The following is a 17,552-nucleotide window of genomic DNA, read 5'->3' on the forward strand; positions in this document are numbered from 1 at the left end:
ACTTCGTGAAAAGAATTCAGGGTGAATTAGACATGGGTTCAAACTCTAGCTCCACCAACCACCTGCCTGGCCAAATGCTTCTGGACGAGGCATATGACCTCACAGAGAAGATTCCAAGAGCCCACCCGCCTTGCAAGGTGCTGGCAGGATGAAATGCCCAATAAATCCCAAAGAACCAAACACTGAGCAGAGTTTGATCTTTTCAGTGCATCTATAAACAACCCAGAATGGCAGAAGCCCACCCCCAAAAAGCCCCAAATCCCTCACTCCACTGTGGGCAAGGTGGACAAGTGATAGAAAGTGAGAACGGTTTTGAAAACATTAACATGAAATGCTTGCATATACTTCACCAAAACAGGGCCTTAATTTAAGTATCTGGAAGAGCCAAAACACAGTTCTAAAGTAAGACTTCTTAGATGTCAAACGTATTCTATTTTATGATCTGAATAATTCGGCGACTTCTATATCATTCGCTTGTAGAAATAATGTACGTGATTCATCTCTTTTAAAACCACACATGTTGGCCGTTCACAGTGGCCTCCCGGGGCTGTGTCCTGCCCAAAGAGCCTTCGGTCCTGAACATGTAAGGGATATAAGCAAAGGGCCCAGAGCTGCAGAGATCTCAAGGCTTACCCTGTCAGCCTTCTCACAGAAAAACTGAGGGCTGGAGAGAGAAAGCTGCTAGCCCAAAATCAAATAATGAAGGCAATGGGTTAGGATTTTTTAGTAAACCAAATCTGTGACCAAAAAAAAGGTCTTGCCACAGAGCCTTATTCCCTGGCATTTCTAATTATATATTCAAACAATGCCATCAGCCCATCTGGTACTGGGTCTGCCCTTCAAGAAAGAAGTTTTCCTAGAATATCACAACAGAGGGAAACCCTAAGATAGGTCAGTGTCATTTCACATTTTCCAATATGACACAGGACCTAGTTTCTAGTCTGTCTGAGGGTTGGCAAATCTGAGAGATGGAAAAAAAAAAAATCATCAAAAGAACTCTTTGAACGTTGATATATATGACATTTGCTGTCCCATGATAACAGACACCATGCCAGGATAGGAAAGTTAGCAAACCAAACAATTTAGCACACATTTTAGAGTGTCCACTGTGCCTTCTTCTATGAAATCAAATTCTTCATTTAAATTTCAGAGAATAATGCTTTCTAATCACTGGTCTATATATTTTAAAAGGTGGTAGTCCACGCAGAGCAAGATTTACTAACAGTTAGGTAGAATTAGGTCCCTGTTTCATAATTATCCAACTGCTAATCCTCACTGATGACTAATTCTGGTTCCATCTCTGGGATTAAGGGAACATTCTATCTTGAATGTGCTAATTTACAGACCAGGTTGTTCTGAGGCTAATTTCCAGTTCAAACACATTTCGGTGCTTCAAAGCAGTTTTGTACCCTCACAGGAGACTACCGTCGAGACCAGAATCAGACAGAAGCTATGGGAGGCACAAAATCAGGGGTCTTCACAGAGCCTGTATAAAAGCTGAGTGGAAGGAACCAGAGGTGACAGTTGAATGTCCAGCTGAAATTCCAGAGGCCAGAGGTGGTCATCCTTGAGAGGGCAACACAGATGGGCCCCAGGGCATTGTAGGAGAGAAGGGGATGGTGGTAGTAAGCAAGGGAGGGAAAGGAGAGAGAAAGGAAGGGAGGCGAAGAAAGTGCCACATGCAGAGACATTCTGAAGGAGGTTTAGGTAACATGAGGAACGGAGGTGAGGAGACACAGATTTAAAAGAAGCCTTTGCCAAATGGTTTGGAATTTAACAGAGAAGTTCTGTTCAATCACATAATTAGATATTGTAGGTGTGCACTCAGGATTGGACATTACTCTGCCAAAAACATTCTTGATTAATGTTTTCTCTTAAGGAATGTGCTCAATTCATGATAGAGAAGGAAGAGACCGTTCAATTAGATTGATTTTTGTGGGATAACAAGTCAAGACTACTTGAATCCCAGCCTCTAACAAACTTATATATCCACGTGGGGGCTGGGGGGGGGGAATCCCTCCTAGCAAAGATAAACTCAGTCCCTAAATTAGCAGGTTAATTCACAGTGTGGACATAAGAAATTGCAAATACTCAGTTAGATATCCGGCTGTCAACATGAGAAAAGAAAGCACACTAAGTTCTGTAGGATACGATTTCCAATCCCAGAAATTACGAAGATAGAACTCCACAGTTATCTTGGCTGTAACGACTTGTAAATATCTAGAAGAGCCCAGATTTTGAAGCCCTGAGGACACTTGCTAAAACTAAAAATTTTGGCTCTAGTCTTTGCACACAATTTAGGTTTTCTTTCAGAGTTGATATCTTACCAAATACAGCCATCTGTGTTCCCTCTGGAAAAGGTTCGACTGTTCTGTTGCCATTGACATGATGTTTGGCTAGAAAAAAAAAAAGAAAAGAAAGAAATGCAAGTTTAAGTGTAAAGTTCTAACACATACTAACACATGTTATTAAATGTGTCAATGAGCCTATTTCTCATTGTGAGTTAGAAACGCACCAAAGTTTACCCTCTTAAGACAGTTTTGATTATTTGTTTTTAATCTCAGTTACAGAAGGACCTAGAGATCACTTAGTTAAGGTACATCATCTTACAAATGAGCATGTCAAAGCCTGAGCTTGTGCAGAGCTGGACAGCAGATAGTGACAAGGCTATCCCAGCGTGAAATCTGTCTTCTAGCCAGGAGATCTCATTGTCCCAGAACATCCCCTGGAGAATAAGGGAAGTTCCAGTCTGTACTGGGAGTGACTTTCCTCTGAAAATTCCTAACAAACAGAACATTCAGCCAGACATGGTGGCCCGTGTCTGTAATCCCAACACTTTGGGAGGCCAATGAAGGAGGAAAGACCAGGAGTTCAAGACCAGCCCAGGCAACATAGCAAAGACCTCATATCTACAAAAAAAGAAAAAAAATCAAAAAAATTAGCCAGACATAGTGGTGTGTGCCTGTAGTTTCAGCTACTTGGGAGTCTAAGATTGGAGGATTGCTTAAGCCCAGGAGGTCATGGCTACAGTGAGCTGTGATGGTGCCACTGCACTCCAGCCTAGGCAATAAAAAATTAAAAATTAAAAAAAGGAACACTGGTGCAATCAGTATTTAAAGTGAGAAGTAAAAAGAGTGGGGTACCATTGAAACTTCTTTTTCAAAACATGGACTAGAAGAACATGTCATTTCACTATAATGCAAATACTGTTCCCAGAAGCCAAAGACACTAGCCTTCTTAAGGGCCATTAGGGCCTCGCTCTGTTGTCCAAGCTAGTCTCAAGCTCCTCACCCCAAGCGATCCTCCCACCTCAGCCTCCCCAAGCTCTGGTATCACAGGCATGAGCCACCACACCTGGCATGCTTACTGTTCTTTATCCCCTCAGGTCCTTTCAGTCAATCACACTTCCCACTACAGAGCACATTGAGGACTAAACAACGGTTTTCCAGCATGACCTGCTTCCACAACTCCCAAACTGTGACAAATAGATGATGTCTGAGTATGCCCCATCCACAAGTGTTTTTATAAGCTCCTCAGCAAGTTTGCATATAAGCATTTATGTAAAATAAACCAGGCATTTAAGTCAACTTTTTGTGAAGCTTCTATAACATCTGAAGAAAAATTTAATAACGTTAGTTTGGGGACTTGTACCCAGGAAAGACTTCAGGTTGCAATTCAAATTGTAGGAAACAATACAAACTTAAAAACAACAAACAAGAGAATTATTTTTCTAAAAAGAAAGAAAATGCATAAGAAAAGGATAGCTAATACACTTCATACTGCTTTAAGGAGAACAGACATTCTGGTTTAATGACTCTCATTGAATTGGTTGTGCTCTGGCAAAGGGCTCAGGGCTCAGCACTAAAGCCAGACCCAGAGGGCTTTAGGGAAGGACGACCTGGTTCCTGCCCTCAGGGAAAGTAGAGTTATCTTCAAGAAGTAAAAACTGCAAAAACATGACAGAAAGCTGCTAACGAGGTGCTAAGTCCTGGAATGTGAACGAAGGTGGTACGGCTGCAGGTGTCTGTAGCAGAGGGAGAGCAAGCCGGGACATGGGAATGTGCTGCAGGAAGGACCTGCCCTTCATGGAGTGTTAAAGGGAGGCAGGTCTGCAAGGGAGAAGGAGAGGGGGCAGAATGAGAAACGGCCAGGAGGCATCTTCCTGAGCCAGAGAACAATCTAGTCTGGGTGGAGCAGAGGTGTTATGTTGAGAAACAATGCAATGAAGACTGAGCCCGGGGCACAGAAGGCCTTGAGCACCCATCCAAACCCACAGGAACCCCAGGCAGCCTCTGCAGCAGCCCTGCAAGTCCCTTAGAACCTGAAGACAGACAAGGCTCAGTCTAGTTCAGACAACCCTTAGGGATTCCATCAGTTCCATGATTCAGGGGCTTCCACTGGTCCTAAAGGAATCGCCTAATCAAAGGAATTATCCTAAGAACAGAAAATCTAGGAGGGGGAAGGAGCTAGCCTGGGTCTCTCAGTGCAAGGTGGTGGGCTCAGCGTCCTCACGGTAGTCTGCAGCCACTAATCAGCTTAGCAGACATGTGGTAGAAGGTCCCAGATGACCCTGTCAAGCACTCACTAACACAGCCAGGACCACTGGTTACTAAATTCAATGAAACATGATGAGCTTCCTTGGAGGTCAAAGTTCTGTTCTTGGTGAGGACTCCACAGAGCCCTGCCAGGGGTTTTGGAAACATTTGTCTTTACCTGTATCTAAAGTCAGAAACCCATTCAAACTCTTCAACCCACTAAGCCCACTTGTAAGAATTTAATATGAGGAAAAGTGCAAGAGGAAAAAAAAGGTGATACACAATATTTCGTAAAGTATGACTTGTAATGGAACCTTAAAATCAGCTAAATATTCCGAAGTAGAGAAGTTGCCTAGAAAACTACCATTCATGATTTGCCAAATGAATGGAATATCATGTAACATATTTAAAATACAATCTTGAAAGACATATAGAAATGTGGAAAAGTTATTTGGGATTGTGATAAGAGAAAACATCGCCTATGTCGATTATAATGACAACTAATTAAACTATGAATATTTAAACTAAAGACTAGCAGAGAAAAATGAAAATAGGGAGATTGTGCAGGATATTTATTTTTGTTAACTTCCTTTGTCACTTTTATTGCCTAGGATAAAAATATGCTTGGATTCAAAAAATCAAATGTATAGATTTGTCCATTTTTCCCATAGTAGTTGTTTCCCTGGACAGTCCACTGAGGCTGTCTGTAGCCTAGCTGAAACACCACACATCACAATAAAATGTAGACCCTATCGGACATTTCCTTCTACTCCAAACTAGATTTTATTTCAGCATCCCCACCTTTAGAAACGGGCCTGCCATTCACCTTCTAGTTGTCCTTGCTCCTCTGTCTCTTCCACTTCCTACATCCAATCTACCGCCAAATCTAGCCAGTATCAGCTCCCAGACATCTGCAGAATCTTCCACGTCTTTCCTCCACCACCCTCACTGGCCCAGTCCCAACTGTCCTGACCTCTTGATCTGGACTCCTACAATTGCCTTCTAATTCTTTCACAGTCCTTCTCCAAATCACTTTTCCCACTGCAGCCACAATTATCTTTCAAAAGGAAAAATCTGAGTATGTGACAAAAATTCCCCCACCCCACACCCACCTTCCACGGCTTCCCATGTCTGTTAGATCAGAGTCCAAGCTCTCTGGCATGGCCCGTGCGGACCTGGATGATCTGACTACCTGGGTCCCTCATCCTTCTAGTACAGTCACTCTCATCTCTTGGGACCAAGAGTTTTCCTCTGCAGCACTCATCAGAGCTTAACACTAATGTCATTGCCAGGACAAGACCCATACGTGTCAGTAGACTGAAAGCTTGGAGAGGGCAGGGGCTGCATCTCTTTGGCTTACCATTTCCACGACCCTAACACAATATAATCGACACAGAACAGATATTCAATAAGTATGTGGTAAACTAATAATGTTAATGGTCCTAAAAAGTCTCTCCTCAGCCACTATGAAGGATTTCATCATCTTATTTGACAAATTAAAAATATATACACAGTTATGTGTTACTTAGTGATAGGGACACATTCTGAGAAATGCATCATGCAGGGACTTCCTCCTTGCGTGAACATCCCAGAGTGTCCCTACACACACCTAGATGGTTTAGCCTACTCCACAGCTTGGTGATATGGTGTGACCTGTTGCTCTTAGACTACAAATCTGTACAGCCTGTGACTGTACTGAATATTGTAGGCAATTGTAACACAAGGGTAAATATTTGTGTATCTAAACATAGAACAGGTACAGTAAAAATGTGGTATAAAAGATGTAAAATGATACACCTGTCTAGGGTACCTTCTATGAATGAGGTTTGCAGGAGCGGATATTGCTCTGCGCGAGACAGGGAGTGAGAAGTGTATAAACGTGAAGGCCTAGGACAGTACTGCACGCTTCTGTCGACTTCACAAGCACCGTGTACTCAGGCTGCACTAAATCTATTTTAAACATTTTTTCTTCAATAATAAATGAACCTTGCCTACCTGTAACTTTTTTACTTTATATACTTTCAAATTTTTGACTCTTTCCTAATAAAACTTAGCTTAAATCTCAAACACATTGTACAGCTCTACAAAAATATTTTCTCTTTATATTCTTATTCTATAAGCTTTTTTCCATTTTTTTGTTTAATTTTACTTTTCAAACTTTTTGTTAAAAATGAAGACACTAAGCCGGGCTCGGTGGCTCAGCCTGTAATCCTGCGCCTTTGGGAGGCTGAGGTGAGTGGATTGCCTGAGCTCGCGGGTTCCAGACCCGCCTGGGCAGCGAGACCTCATCTATACAATAAATCAAAAAATTAGCTGGGTGCGGTAGCGCACGCCTGTAGTTCCAGCTACTAGGAAGGCTGAGGCGGAAGGATCGCCGGAGCCCAGCAAGTCGAGGCTGCGGAAGCCAGGAGCGGCCACTGCAGTCCAGTCTGGGCAACAGAATGAGACTCCAACTCAAAAAAAAAAAAAAAAAAAAAAAAATGAAGACACTAGCACACACATTAGCCTAGGTCTACACAGGATCATCACTATCACTGTCTTCCACTTCTACATCTTATTCCAAGGGCAAAAACACGCATGGATCTGCCATCCCCTGTGATCACAACACCTTCTTCTGGAATACCTCCTGAAGGACCTGCCTGAGGCTGCTTTATCCATGCTTTTTTTTTTTAATAAGCAGAAGGAGCACATTCTAGAATAACATAAATACATAAACCAGTAACATAGTTGTTTATTATTATTATCAAGTATTATGTATTAATTGTATGTGCTAAACTACTATATGACTGTCAGTATAGTAGATTTGTTTACGCCAGCACCACCATTAACACTAGTGAAGAATGCATTGCGCCATGACACTATGGTGGTTATGACATCACTAGGCCATAGAAATTTCTCAACTTCATTATCATCTTATGGGACCACCATTGTATATTTAGCCCCTCACCGGCAGAAACACAGTTATGCAGCACATGACTGCAGTACATTTTTGTATGTGCACGAGCCCCTTATATAAAAATAATTATTGAAAATGGCCACTCAGAAATAGTTCCCCCAGCCAGGTGGCCTGAAGCCCAGGGAACGCCTCTGTTTCACTCCTTAAATGTCCACCCCCTCCCTTTTTTCCATCTCCTCCCTTTTTTCCATCTCTATTTCCTTCTCTCATCTGAGAAGTTGGCTGATAAAATGTGGCTATTTGTCCCCTTCAAGTCTCGCCGAAATTTGATGCCAATGTTGGAGGTGATACCTAGCAGGAGGTATTCGGTCATGGGGGCAGATCCCTCAAGAATGGCTCGATGCCTTCCCCACAGGAAGAAATGAGTTCTTGCTCTATTAGTTCAATGGAAAACTGGTTGTTAAAGAGACCGGGACCTCCCGCCTCCTCTCTCTTGCTTCTTCTCTGGCCATGCGACACACCCTCTCTCCCTTTGCCTTCTGCAGTGATTGAAAGCTTCCTGAGGCCTCACCAGAGGTAGATGCTGGCACCATGCTTCCTGTACAGCTGTGGAACTATGAGCCCAACAAGTCTGTTTTCTTTATAAACGGCCCAGTCTCAGGTATTTCTTCGGAGCAAGACAAAATGGACTCATATGTGGGCAGCGCCTGCAGAGGAGGAAAGACCAGAAGTGCTCCAGGAACTGGAAAGGGTGAAGGAAGTTGAATGCTAGGCCCTCTTCACTGACAAGGCTCCTTGGGCCCTGGCAATTCTTTTATTCCAGAGCCTGAGGCCCAAAGATAACAGGTTTTGCTTTTTATTTTTATTTTCTTCTGAAAAACAGCAGAGTCCTACATCAGTCCTGTGGACAGAAGACATGGATGGCATTGGCAAGGAAGAGACAGGACAGTGTCAGGGCTCTGGAACACGACAGCCTGACTGAATCTTGGCTCTCCCACTTCCCAGCAATATGACCTCGGCTTAGTCACTTAACTCCTTTGTGCCTCTTTTTCCTCATCTGTGAAAACGCCTTCGCTGTAAGTTTCCTCATTGGTGCCTACCTCATGGATTGTTTTGAGAACTAAATAAATTAAATACAAAAAGTATTTAGAACGGTGCCTAATACATGGCAAACTCTACATAACGGTTAGACTAGCATAAACATCTATGTGGGAACTTTATTTTTCACAGGGTCCGAGTCAGGAATGGCAAATACAGGGCACATATTTGTTTCTCCTTCACATCCATGACCATGGTAGAAATCACTAATCAACCATAACATGCTTTCTTGATCTCCAAATATGCTCACAAAACCCTTTCTCAGCACATACCCTAGAGAGTCTCTTATCGCTTAGAGATCACATGTGTGATGAAATTATTTTGCCATTCCTGGTCTAAGCAAATAAAACAGAAAGATGGCACAAAGGAAGAAGCCATTTTCCTTTCCATTTCTACGTGATACATTGCAATAAAACCCCTCTGAAAATCTCTCAAACTCTATATATAGCTTTAGGGATAAAGAATGCAGGAAAATATGAGAGCTGCTTTCTTTCCTATAATGAGAATGGCACTTTCTTTAAAACCAAGCAGTGACAGTTCTATTCCTGGAAACCAAGGCGGAGTTTCTAAAGGCACTTTCCCATTGAAACCCTGTGAAGGCAAGTATTTGAGGGCCAAAGAACCAAGATCGTTTAACCTCTTCATATAGGTTAAATAAGATTTGGAGAAAGGGTGGGCTAACCTGGGAACTTAACCAGCACTTACAAATTTTTGTTTCAAAATCAGCAGCACATTTTGCTGCAGAAAAGCCATTCATTGATTGGGTCCTCATTATTGATTACCAGCAGAGTGTGAAGTGGAGACAGGAGGGACTTTGACAGGGACATCTGTTGCCCAGCCACGGCAGGGTGGGTGCCTCCCATCTGGCCGCTGGGCACGCACACACCCTCCGCCCCTGCTTCATGGAAGCATGCTCCGAAGCCACACACTGCTGATGGCGATGACATGTCCTCTGCCAAGGGAATATGAGGACAAGGCACAGATTTTCATCTATCCTGAAAGACGAGTGCTTAAGGAGCAGAAAGGTTAATTAGAGCAAGACTGGGTCAAAGTCAACTTTTGTAGAGATGTTGAAGGCGATTTGGAGGACATGAGAGAAGAGAGTATTAACATTGCTCTTTGTTTTGTGAGTGTCTGGTGCACTTCAAGTTGTGTGACTGTTTTCTCCCTTGAAAAAGGTACAGTAAAGCTGCTCAGTAACGTCCCTGCAGAAGTGCAAACTCACGCCTAAACCACCCAGTGACTCAAGCTCCATCCTGTGCTCAACCCACATAGCTGAAATTCGTGTCCTCCAGGTGAGGGGGTGGGAGAAGCAGTGGGTAAGCGGCAGAGAAGTGAGGAGACTGGAAGGGGGGTCTCCAGGCCCTCAAGGTCCAGTCTCCTCCCGACTGGGTGATCAGGGGACGCCACCTAACTGGAGACTCCAGGAGTAGCGGTTGCTATCCTGGGAGTCCTGATCAGCTACTGGATGCAAAAGTCATCCTAGGACTGGAAAAGCCTTAGATCAGACTAAACCCTCAGAGCTGCTAGTCAGCGAGAAGTAGGAGCTGCTCCAAGTCATGTTATTAAACCCACGGCAACCAAACCCACTCTGCACACTACTGAGATGTCTGGACGGACTCTTTTTTAATTTTTTTTTATTTTTGAATCGGACTCTCACTCTGTCGCCCAGACTGGAGTGCCGTGGCATGCTCCCGGCCACTGCAGCCTCAGCTTGCTGGGCTCTGGCGATCCTTCTGCCCCAGCCTTCCAAGTAGCTGGAACCACAGGCACGCGCCACCATGACTAATTTTTCTTGATCTATTGTAGAGATAAGGTCTCACCAAGTTGCCCAGGCTGGTCTCAAACCCCCACACTCAGGCAATCCTCTCGCCTTGGCCTCCCAAAGTGCTGGGATGACAGGCTGAGCCACCGAGCCCTGCCTGGACAGACTGTTCCTGAGCTATGTTACCGTCGGCCGTTCAAGCTGCTACTGAGCAGGCCACTGGAAAGTAGGGTCATCATGGGGCTGGAGTAGGTGCATTTATCTCATGAATATGGTCACAAAAATCTGTCAACCTCAAACAAAATATGACCTCACCGTCCCTCCCATTATCTGTTTCTTTGTGGCTCTTTATTTGGGTCCCAAAGTCATGGTGGTTCAAGGTACATGTCAGAGTAGAATTAAGCAGGTGCCTAGGTGGCACACAACCTCTGGTCTTGGACCAGCCTTTCCTGTCTCCTTAAGGACACTGACAGAACATCCTGGGCCCTGATTCTCGTCCAGGGACCCTCTGCAGATGCTCAGGATGATTTCTGCCACTCAGATCTGGGACAGGGGCTCCCAGAGGAGAGGAAATGATGCCTCGGTTACAGTTCTTACAATTTGGGGGTTCAGTGTTTTAAGGTGAAAGTGAACCAAAAGTGGGTTTTGCTCTCAACAGGGTTTTGCTCTGCATGGGGGGGCGGTTGTCAGGGGGCAGGGGAGGCATGGGGATGGACATGGCAGTGAGCAAGTTACCTCCAGGCCAACAGCCACCCCCCACTCATCCTGTTTCCCAAGAAGTCCACGTGCTCCTTACTGACCTGTGAGGTGAGTGACAATTGGCAGCTGGAACCCACAGCTAGGAGAGGCTAGACAAGGAATTCCCCACACAAAGGCCACGGTGGGAAGGAAATAAATGTCTCCAACTGCTGAGCACACCCAGAAGAGGCTTTACTCTCAAAACTTGAGCAAGAGGGGAAGGCAGCCCACTGCCCTCCTCGTTTGGTGACCGGCAACTGTACACAAGGGATGCTGCCCCCAAAACTAAAGGTATGCTGTGGAAAAGCAGAGGACCATTGGATGGGAACAATGGAAGACTGTAGCCCTGAAAACAACTCATGTATCTTTCAGGATTTCATCCTGCTGCTCTGACCACTGGCCTTCCTCCAGTCAACCCCATCTACCACTACAGTCCTTCTGTCTCCCTTTGTTCCAGGTGCAGCAAACCAAAGATGAGCCTCTGGCCAGTAAAGGAGCAGACGCCCAGCCCAGACAGGCCTCACACACACAGCATCTCTCTGCAGAAGAGCCTGAACTTTAAGATGTCAGAACGTGTTAGTGGGCAGAACAAGGCCAGGTTGAAAGCCCAGCCCGCATACCAACATGTCTTGGTGAGGCGTGAGCTGCTTAAAGGTGGGTCCTTCAGCTCATATTTTTATTCACCAGCAAGAAGGTTCTCGACACTGAGTACACGCAGATATCAGTGTCATGGGGCAAAGATAAGTTTCGTAGATCCTGTACTCGAGGATATCCATTTCATCAATAAGCCTATGATAAGAAATCCTAAGAGAGTAATTCTCTTACAAAGAGTGAGAAAATCATGATTGAGAATGCGGTTTTTAAAAAAATACAGCATTAAGCAAACATAGGCCATTTTTTTTTTTTTTTTTTTTTGAGTTGGAGTCTCACTCGGTCACCCAGACTGGAGTGCCATGGCCACTCCCGGCCACCGCAGCCTCGCCTGCTGGGCTCCGGCGATCCTTCTGCCTCAGCCTTCCAGGTAGCCGGAATTACAGGCACGCGCTACCACGCCCGGCTGATTTTTTGATTTATTGTAGAGATGAGGTCTCACTGCCCAGGCGGGTCTCGAACCCGTGGGCTCAGGCAATCCACTCACCTCAGCCTCCCAGAGGTGCGGGATGACAGGCTGAGCCACCGAGCCCGGCTAGGCCATTTTTAATGATATGCCCACTGTCTTTCCTGAAGTCTGCCCAGTACATAGGACCATGAGTGTGACCAAAAGCCCGAAATGGCAAAGTCAAATGCAGATGCCCTCAAGCATAAGCCCTTTTTGTTCCTAAGAAAACTGACCTAGGAAGCTCCTACTATGTCCCTATCCTCTGAGGCCATTCTCTGTCCTAGAGAGCAAAGGAAAGTGACCAGGAGTGCCTCCATGAGAGTGTAGGAGGAAGCCAGAGATGTTAGAAACCAGCCTGGAGATCACATCTGCTGGCTCCCCAAGCAGGCCTCTATGACTCTGTAGAAGACAGAGAATTGCCATAGAAAAAGTGGGGAGTGACAGGAATGGAAGTTACAGAGAAAAATTGTTAAAACTGTAGAGAAATAAATGCACAAATAGATGCTCAATCACACAATGAGATGGTAGTTAAATTCACAATGCTGAGCACTGGTGATGCTGCAGTGAGACAAGTGTTCCCAGCCACTGCTCAGAAGTGAGCATGGCTACTATTTGGAAAGCAATCTGGCAATATGCAGCAAGAATGCCAAAAGCAATCCACCTCTTTGACCCAGTCAATCCTACTATATATAGCCACTTTAGGAAATAATCAGAATTGAGACAAAGATTTCCAAAGATGTTTACAACAGAAGAGTCTATAACAGTGAAAAACTATAAGCAACATAAAAAACTCAACAAAAGGAAAATAATAAAGTAAATTGTGACACATAATTTACTCCTAAGATGGAAACTATATGGCAATTTTTATTTTTATTTATTTATATATTTAGAGTTGGAGTCTCACTCTGTCGCCCAGGCTGGAGTGCAGTGGCACACTCACAGCCACCCCGGCATCGACCTGCTGGGCTCCAGTGATCTGTCCGCCTCAGTCTTCCAAGCAGCTGGAACAACGGGCACACACCTCCATGCCTGGCTAATTTTTATTTATTTATTGTAGAGATGAGGTCTCACCAAGTTGCCCAGGCTAGTCTCAAACCCATGGGCTCAGGCAATCCACTTGCCTCAGCCTCCCAAAGTACTGGGATTACAGACTGAACCACCAAGCCCAGTCACAGTAATTTTTAAAGTATGACCAAAAATCATTTTTTCCATAACATCAGGAAATTGTAATAATATACAGTTAAGTGGGGGGAAAAAAAGCAAGATACAAAAAAAAAGTATCCTACTAAATTAGGCAAAGAACAAAGTCATAGGAGAATGACAAGAAGGAAGCATGGTAAACATGTAATAATGGCCACTTCTGTATGCTGATTTATGGGTGGTTTTTCTTCCTTCTTTAGACTTTTATGTACTCCCAAATTTTTCCTAAGTAAATATTTCTTTGATAATCTTTAAGCTATAAAAAGAAAAAAAAAGAGAAACCAAAAAGAGAGTTAGCCCCTATCAGGTAAAGTTTCGAGTTGTAAAATTCTAAATGTCTTCCCCTGAATCCCACTCCTCTGTTCTCCTTGAGCAGAAGGAAAAAGGGAAAGCAGCCAACCTCTCGTAGCTGAAAACCGCCAACAGCCAGCTGCTTCCCTGCTTCCTCACCTGAGGCCTCAGCAGAGGGCCCTTATCTTCCCAGGGCTGAGTACCTTGAACTCTTCCGGCTTGCTAGCTAAGAAACAGCACTGAGTGATCGGCATTTGAGCTGCGCAGGGACTTCCAGACTAACTAAACCAGCTGTACTGCTAGTCGAGTCGGTCCTCACTGGTGAGGGCCAAGTCACGGCTCCCGACTTGCGGAGGGCTGTGTGGGTGAGCTATCAATTCCTAGGTAGGCAGGTGGGGGAGTGACGGAAGGGCCGACTGAGTTGATAGAGGGAGCAGGAAGCAGGCACCTGCTCTGGGAAGTCAAGGCGCGGGACCTATGTTCTGGCCAAATCCCATCACAGCCAGGAAACCGTGCTTGGACACTGGCGATGTGCCAGGCGTTGTGCCCACCGGCAGCGATACAAAGAGAAAGACGCAATCCCTGCCCGTTTGCAGCCTTCACCAACCCGCGATGCCCAGTCTTACTTCTTCAGGCTGCTGCTAGGACACAGGGACACAGGCTTCCGCGTTGATAGCACCACCTACCTCCCTCAGAACAACCTGCTACTCCCACTTTCCAGGACTCCCCTGACTCCCAGTGCCGGCATTATCCCAGCAAAAGCACTCCATCACCGTTCATTTCATTGGAGAATTCTACTTTCGCTTTTGTGATACTTGCATTAATTACCACATTTAAGAACCATGTTTAACTCTGTGATAAGCACCTAATATTATATTAATCGATGGAAAATTTCCACCTGACTTTTATGAACTCTCACCGCCCCATTAATACAAGTAATTCCTAATGACTACCAAAATTAGATAATCTTGAGAATTGAAATTACTATTAAAATAAAGTTATTTTAAGGATTAATGCCTATATTTCAGCCTGATGCGTGTGACATCCTTATGAATAACAATGTTGAAAACAGGTATACTGAAATATATGAGTACACGTAAAAATGAGTTTCTTTTATACTAAGGTACGTGTTTTCTATTGATTCTCAAACATAGTTGAGATTTTTTTTTTTTTTGAGTTGGAGTCTCACTCTGTCACCCAGACTGGAGTGCAGTGGCCACTCCCGGCCACCGCAGCCTCGACCTGCTGGGCTCCGTCTATCCTTCCGCCTCAGCCTTCCAAGTCGCTGGAACTACAGGTGTGCGCTACACGCCCGACTCATTTTTTTGATTTATTGTAGAGATGAGGTCTCGCCAAGTTGCCCAGGCGGGTCTCGAGCCCGCGGGCTCAGGCAATCCACTCACCTCAGCCTCCCAAAGCGTGGGATTACAGGTTGAGCCACCGAGCCCGGCTTATAGTTTAGATTTTTAAGATGAAGGTTAAACAGCTCTATAAAGAATTACACAAAAATCACACTTTTTAATTTTTCTTTCCTTTTTGGGGGGGGGAGGGGGGGACAGGTTCTCTCTTTGTCACCCAGACTGGAGTACATGATGTGATAATGGCTTACTGCAGCCTTGAACTCCTGTGCTCAAGAAATCCTCCCACCTCAGCCTCCCCCAGTAGCTGGGACTACAAGCATGTGCCACCACGCCCAGATAATTTTGAGTTTTTTGTGGAGATGGGTTCTCACTATGTTGCCCAAGCTGGTCTCGAACTGCCTGGCCTCAAGCGATCCCTCTGCCTCCGAATTCTTGTTTAAACAAATGTTGCCCCTAGAAGACTTCTAAGGACTTGGCTTCCCTACTTGTAAATGAAGTAAAGCTATTTCCTTTCTCCCCAGCATGAGCTGATGTTGGTTCAGCCGCATTAAAATAATCAGCGCTGTGCGAGGTATCCAGGTCCCGTGGATGTCATGAAGGCACGAGGCCCACTGAAGTATTTCCTCGTCCTATCAGGCAGTCGTGTGGCCTAATCATGCCCTACAACACCATCAGATCTGTTTCCACAAGCAGTTCTACGCAACATCACGGAGAGGAGGTGGCGCATGGTTCTACTGACACTCCAGAGAAAGCAGCAGATCTTTCCTCTTCTCCTTGTGAACACATCAGTGGCCTTCTGCAGGTAGCACAGCGTCCCCGGATGGCCCACGGTCAGCCTGGAGGCCGCAGGAGGTGCTGTCAGCTGTCAGTTGGCTCCCCCTCCCTCCACAGGCCCGCCCCTCCCCTCTGACAGTGATGACTGACTGTGCCTCAAGCTCAGCTGAGCCCGGCAGGCCCAGACCTCCCCTTGCAATCTGTTCCAGACCAGCACCGACATTCCTCCCACCCGGAACATCCCGGCAGCATTACCAAGCGGGCCTGCCGCGGGGTGAGGTCAGAGCTACTGGCCTTCTTCTGCAGTCGATCGCAAAATAGAATTCTGACTTTGTTTCTTGAAGGAAGTCCCTCGCCGAAAACGGAACAAGGAATGTGTTGTCACAAATCCCACAGCAAACTGGTCTTGATTCTTTAGAAATAAAGAGATAGCTACATATGCGACTTTAAGAAGAAAGAAAGAGGAATTATCGTGGATGCATTTAGACATAGATGTCAGGCTGGCTGGCATCCACTAAAAACAATAAGCTTCCAATTTAGAAAATTATTGGCCATTAGTGAGGGTCAGAAGAAGAAGACAAAAGATTCTAAGGGGAATACAATATTGATGAAGAGGCAGAACATTAACATGGAACATTAACAAGGTTCATCACCGATCAGTTTCCACAGCACAGGTTTTGCTCGTGCCCAAAGATAGCCATCACTGATTGCTTATAAAAAGACTGGCAGCCGGGTGTAGTGGCTCAAGTCTATCATCCGAGCACTTTGGGAGGCTGAGATGAAAGGATTGCCTTACCCCACGGGTTCAATACCAGCCTGGGCAACTTGGCAAGACCTCGCCTCTACAATAAATCAAAAATTAGCCAGGTGTGGTAGCGCATGCCTGTAATTTTGGCTATTTGGAAGGTTGAGACGGAAGGATCGTGGGAGCCCAGCAGGTCAACACTGGGTTGGGCGTGAGTGTGCCACTGCACTCCAGCCTGGGCGACAGGGTGAGACTCCAACTCAAAAAAAAAAAGACTGGCATCAACCTTTTGCCTATAGTGTGAAATAATATGCACCCGTATAAAGAATGGACTAACTCTATAGTTATGGATATGCAAATATCTACAACATGTATTGTTAATTGAGGGGGAAAAAATCTAAGTGCAGGAAATTATACAGAACATTCACAATTAGGTTTTTTAAAAAACCTCTTGTTTGCTCCATGCGATGTATTACTTTTTCAGAAATAGAATCATGGCTTTTTACACCCCCTGTCCTTGCTGCCCTGGTGAGCACTCAGAAGCCCAGCAGCCTCTCCCCAGGGCGGGGGGTGGCGCTGAGATGCCAGACAGCTGGCGGCGACAGGCAGGCAGCCACTGAGCTCTGATCAGCCTGAGGCTCGCACTGCATCCAGTCCCAGGACAAATGACAAGGACGGTCCCACTGGTATCATGTGGTGCAGAACTGCCACCGGCCTTCACGTTCCCAGCAATGCAGAGACCCCTACAAAGGCCTCAAGATAGAGATATCATTCCATTTCCTCTCTCAGATTGGTCTGCAGTCCCCAGAGCAGTATGTTAATTGTCCTCTTTTGAAGAGGGAAAAGATTTTAAGAGGATCAGGCATTCCAAATTTTAGCTAGGAATAAAAGCCTCCTTACTTAAAAATAAAGGTTTCTGGGTCTAGCCTTTTTTTTATTTTAGAGGAAACAGACTAGGGCACAAGCAAATATTTTGTCTTTCTGAAATTCGGTACTATTTGAATTACTTCTCTGGCCCTCTTCTTGCCTCTAATCCTTTGTTTCTCTCTC

The 17,552-nt window shown here is 45.2% G+C and overlaps 1 protein-coding gene across 1 annotated transcript in view; it reads right to left on the reverse strand.

Moving 5' to 3' along the window:
• The window catches only part of MSRA (methionine sulfoxide reductase A), a gene marked incomplete at its 3' end in the record, with an annotated part of 260,139 nt that overhangs the window by 135,603 nt on the left and 106,984 nt on the right, over positions 1–17,552 (reverse strand). The window contains exon 2 of the mRNA XM_008061481.2: positions 2,328–2,396. Coding sequence (XP_008059672.2) covers positions 2,328–2,396 — 69 coding nt within the window. The remainder of the gene's footprint in view (positions 1–2,327; positions 2,397–17,552) is intronic.

This window comes from Carlito syrichta, unplaced genomic scaffold (genome assembly GCF_000164805.1).
Source record: "Carlito syrichta isolate Samal-C Ts95f unplaced genomic scaffold, Tarsius_syrichta-2.0.1 Scaffold305281, whole genome shotgun sequence".
NCBI lineage: Eukaryota > Metazoa > Chordata > Mammalia > Primates > Tarsiidae > Carlito > Carlito syrichta.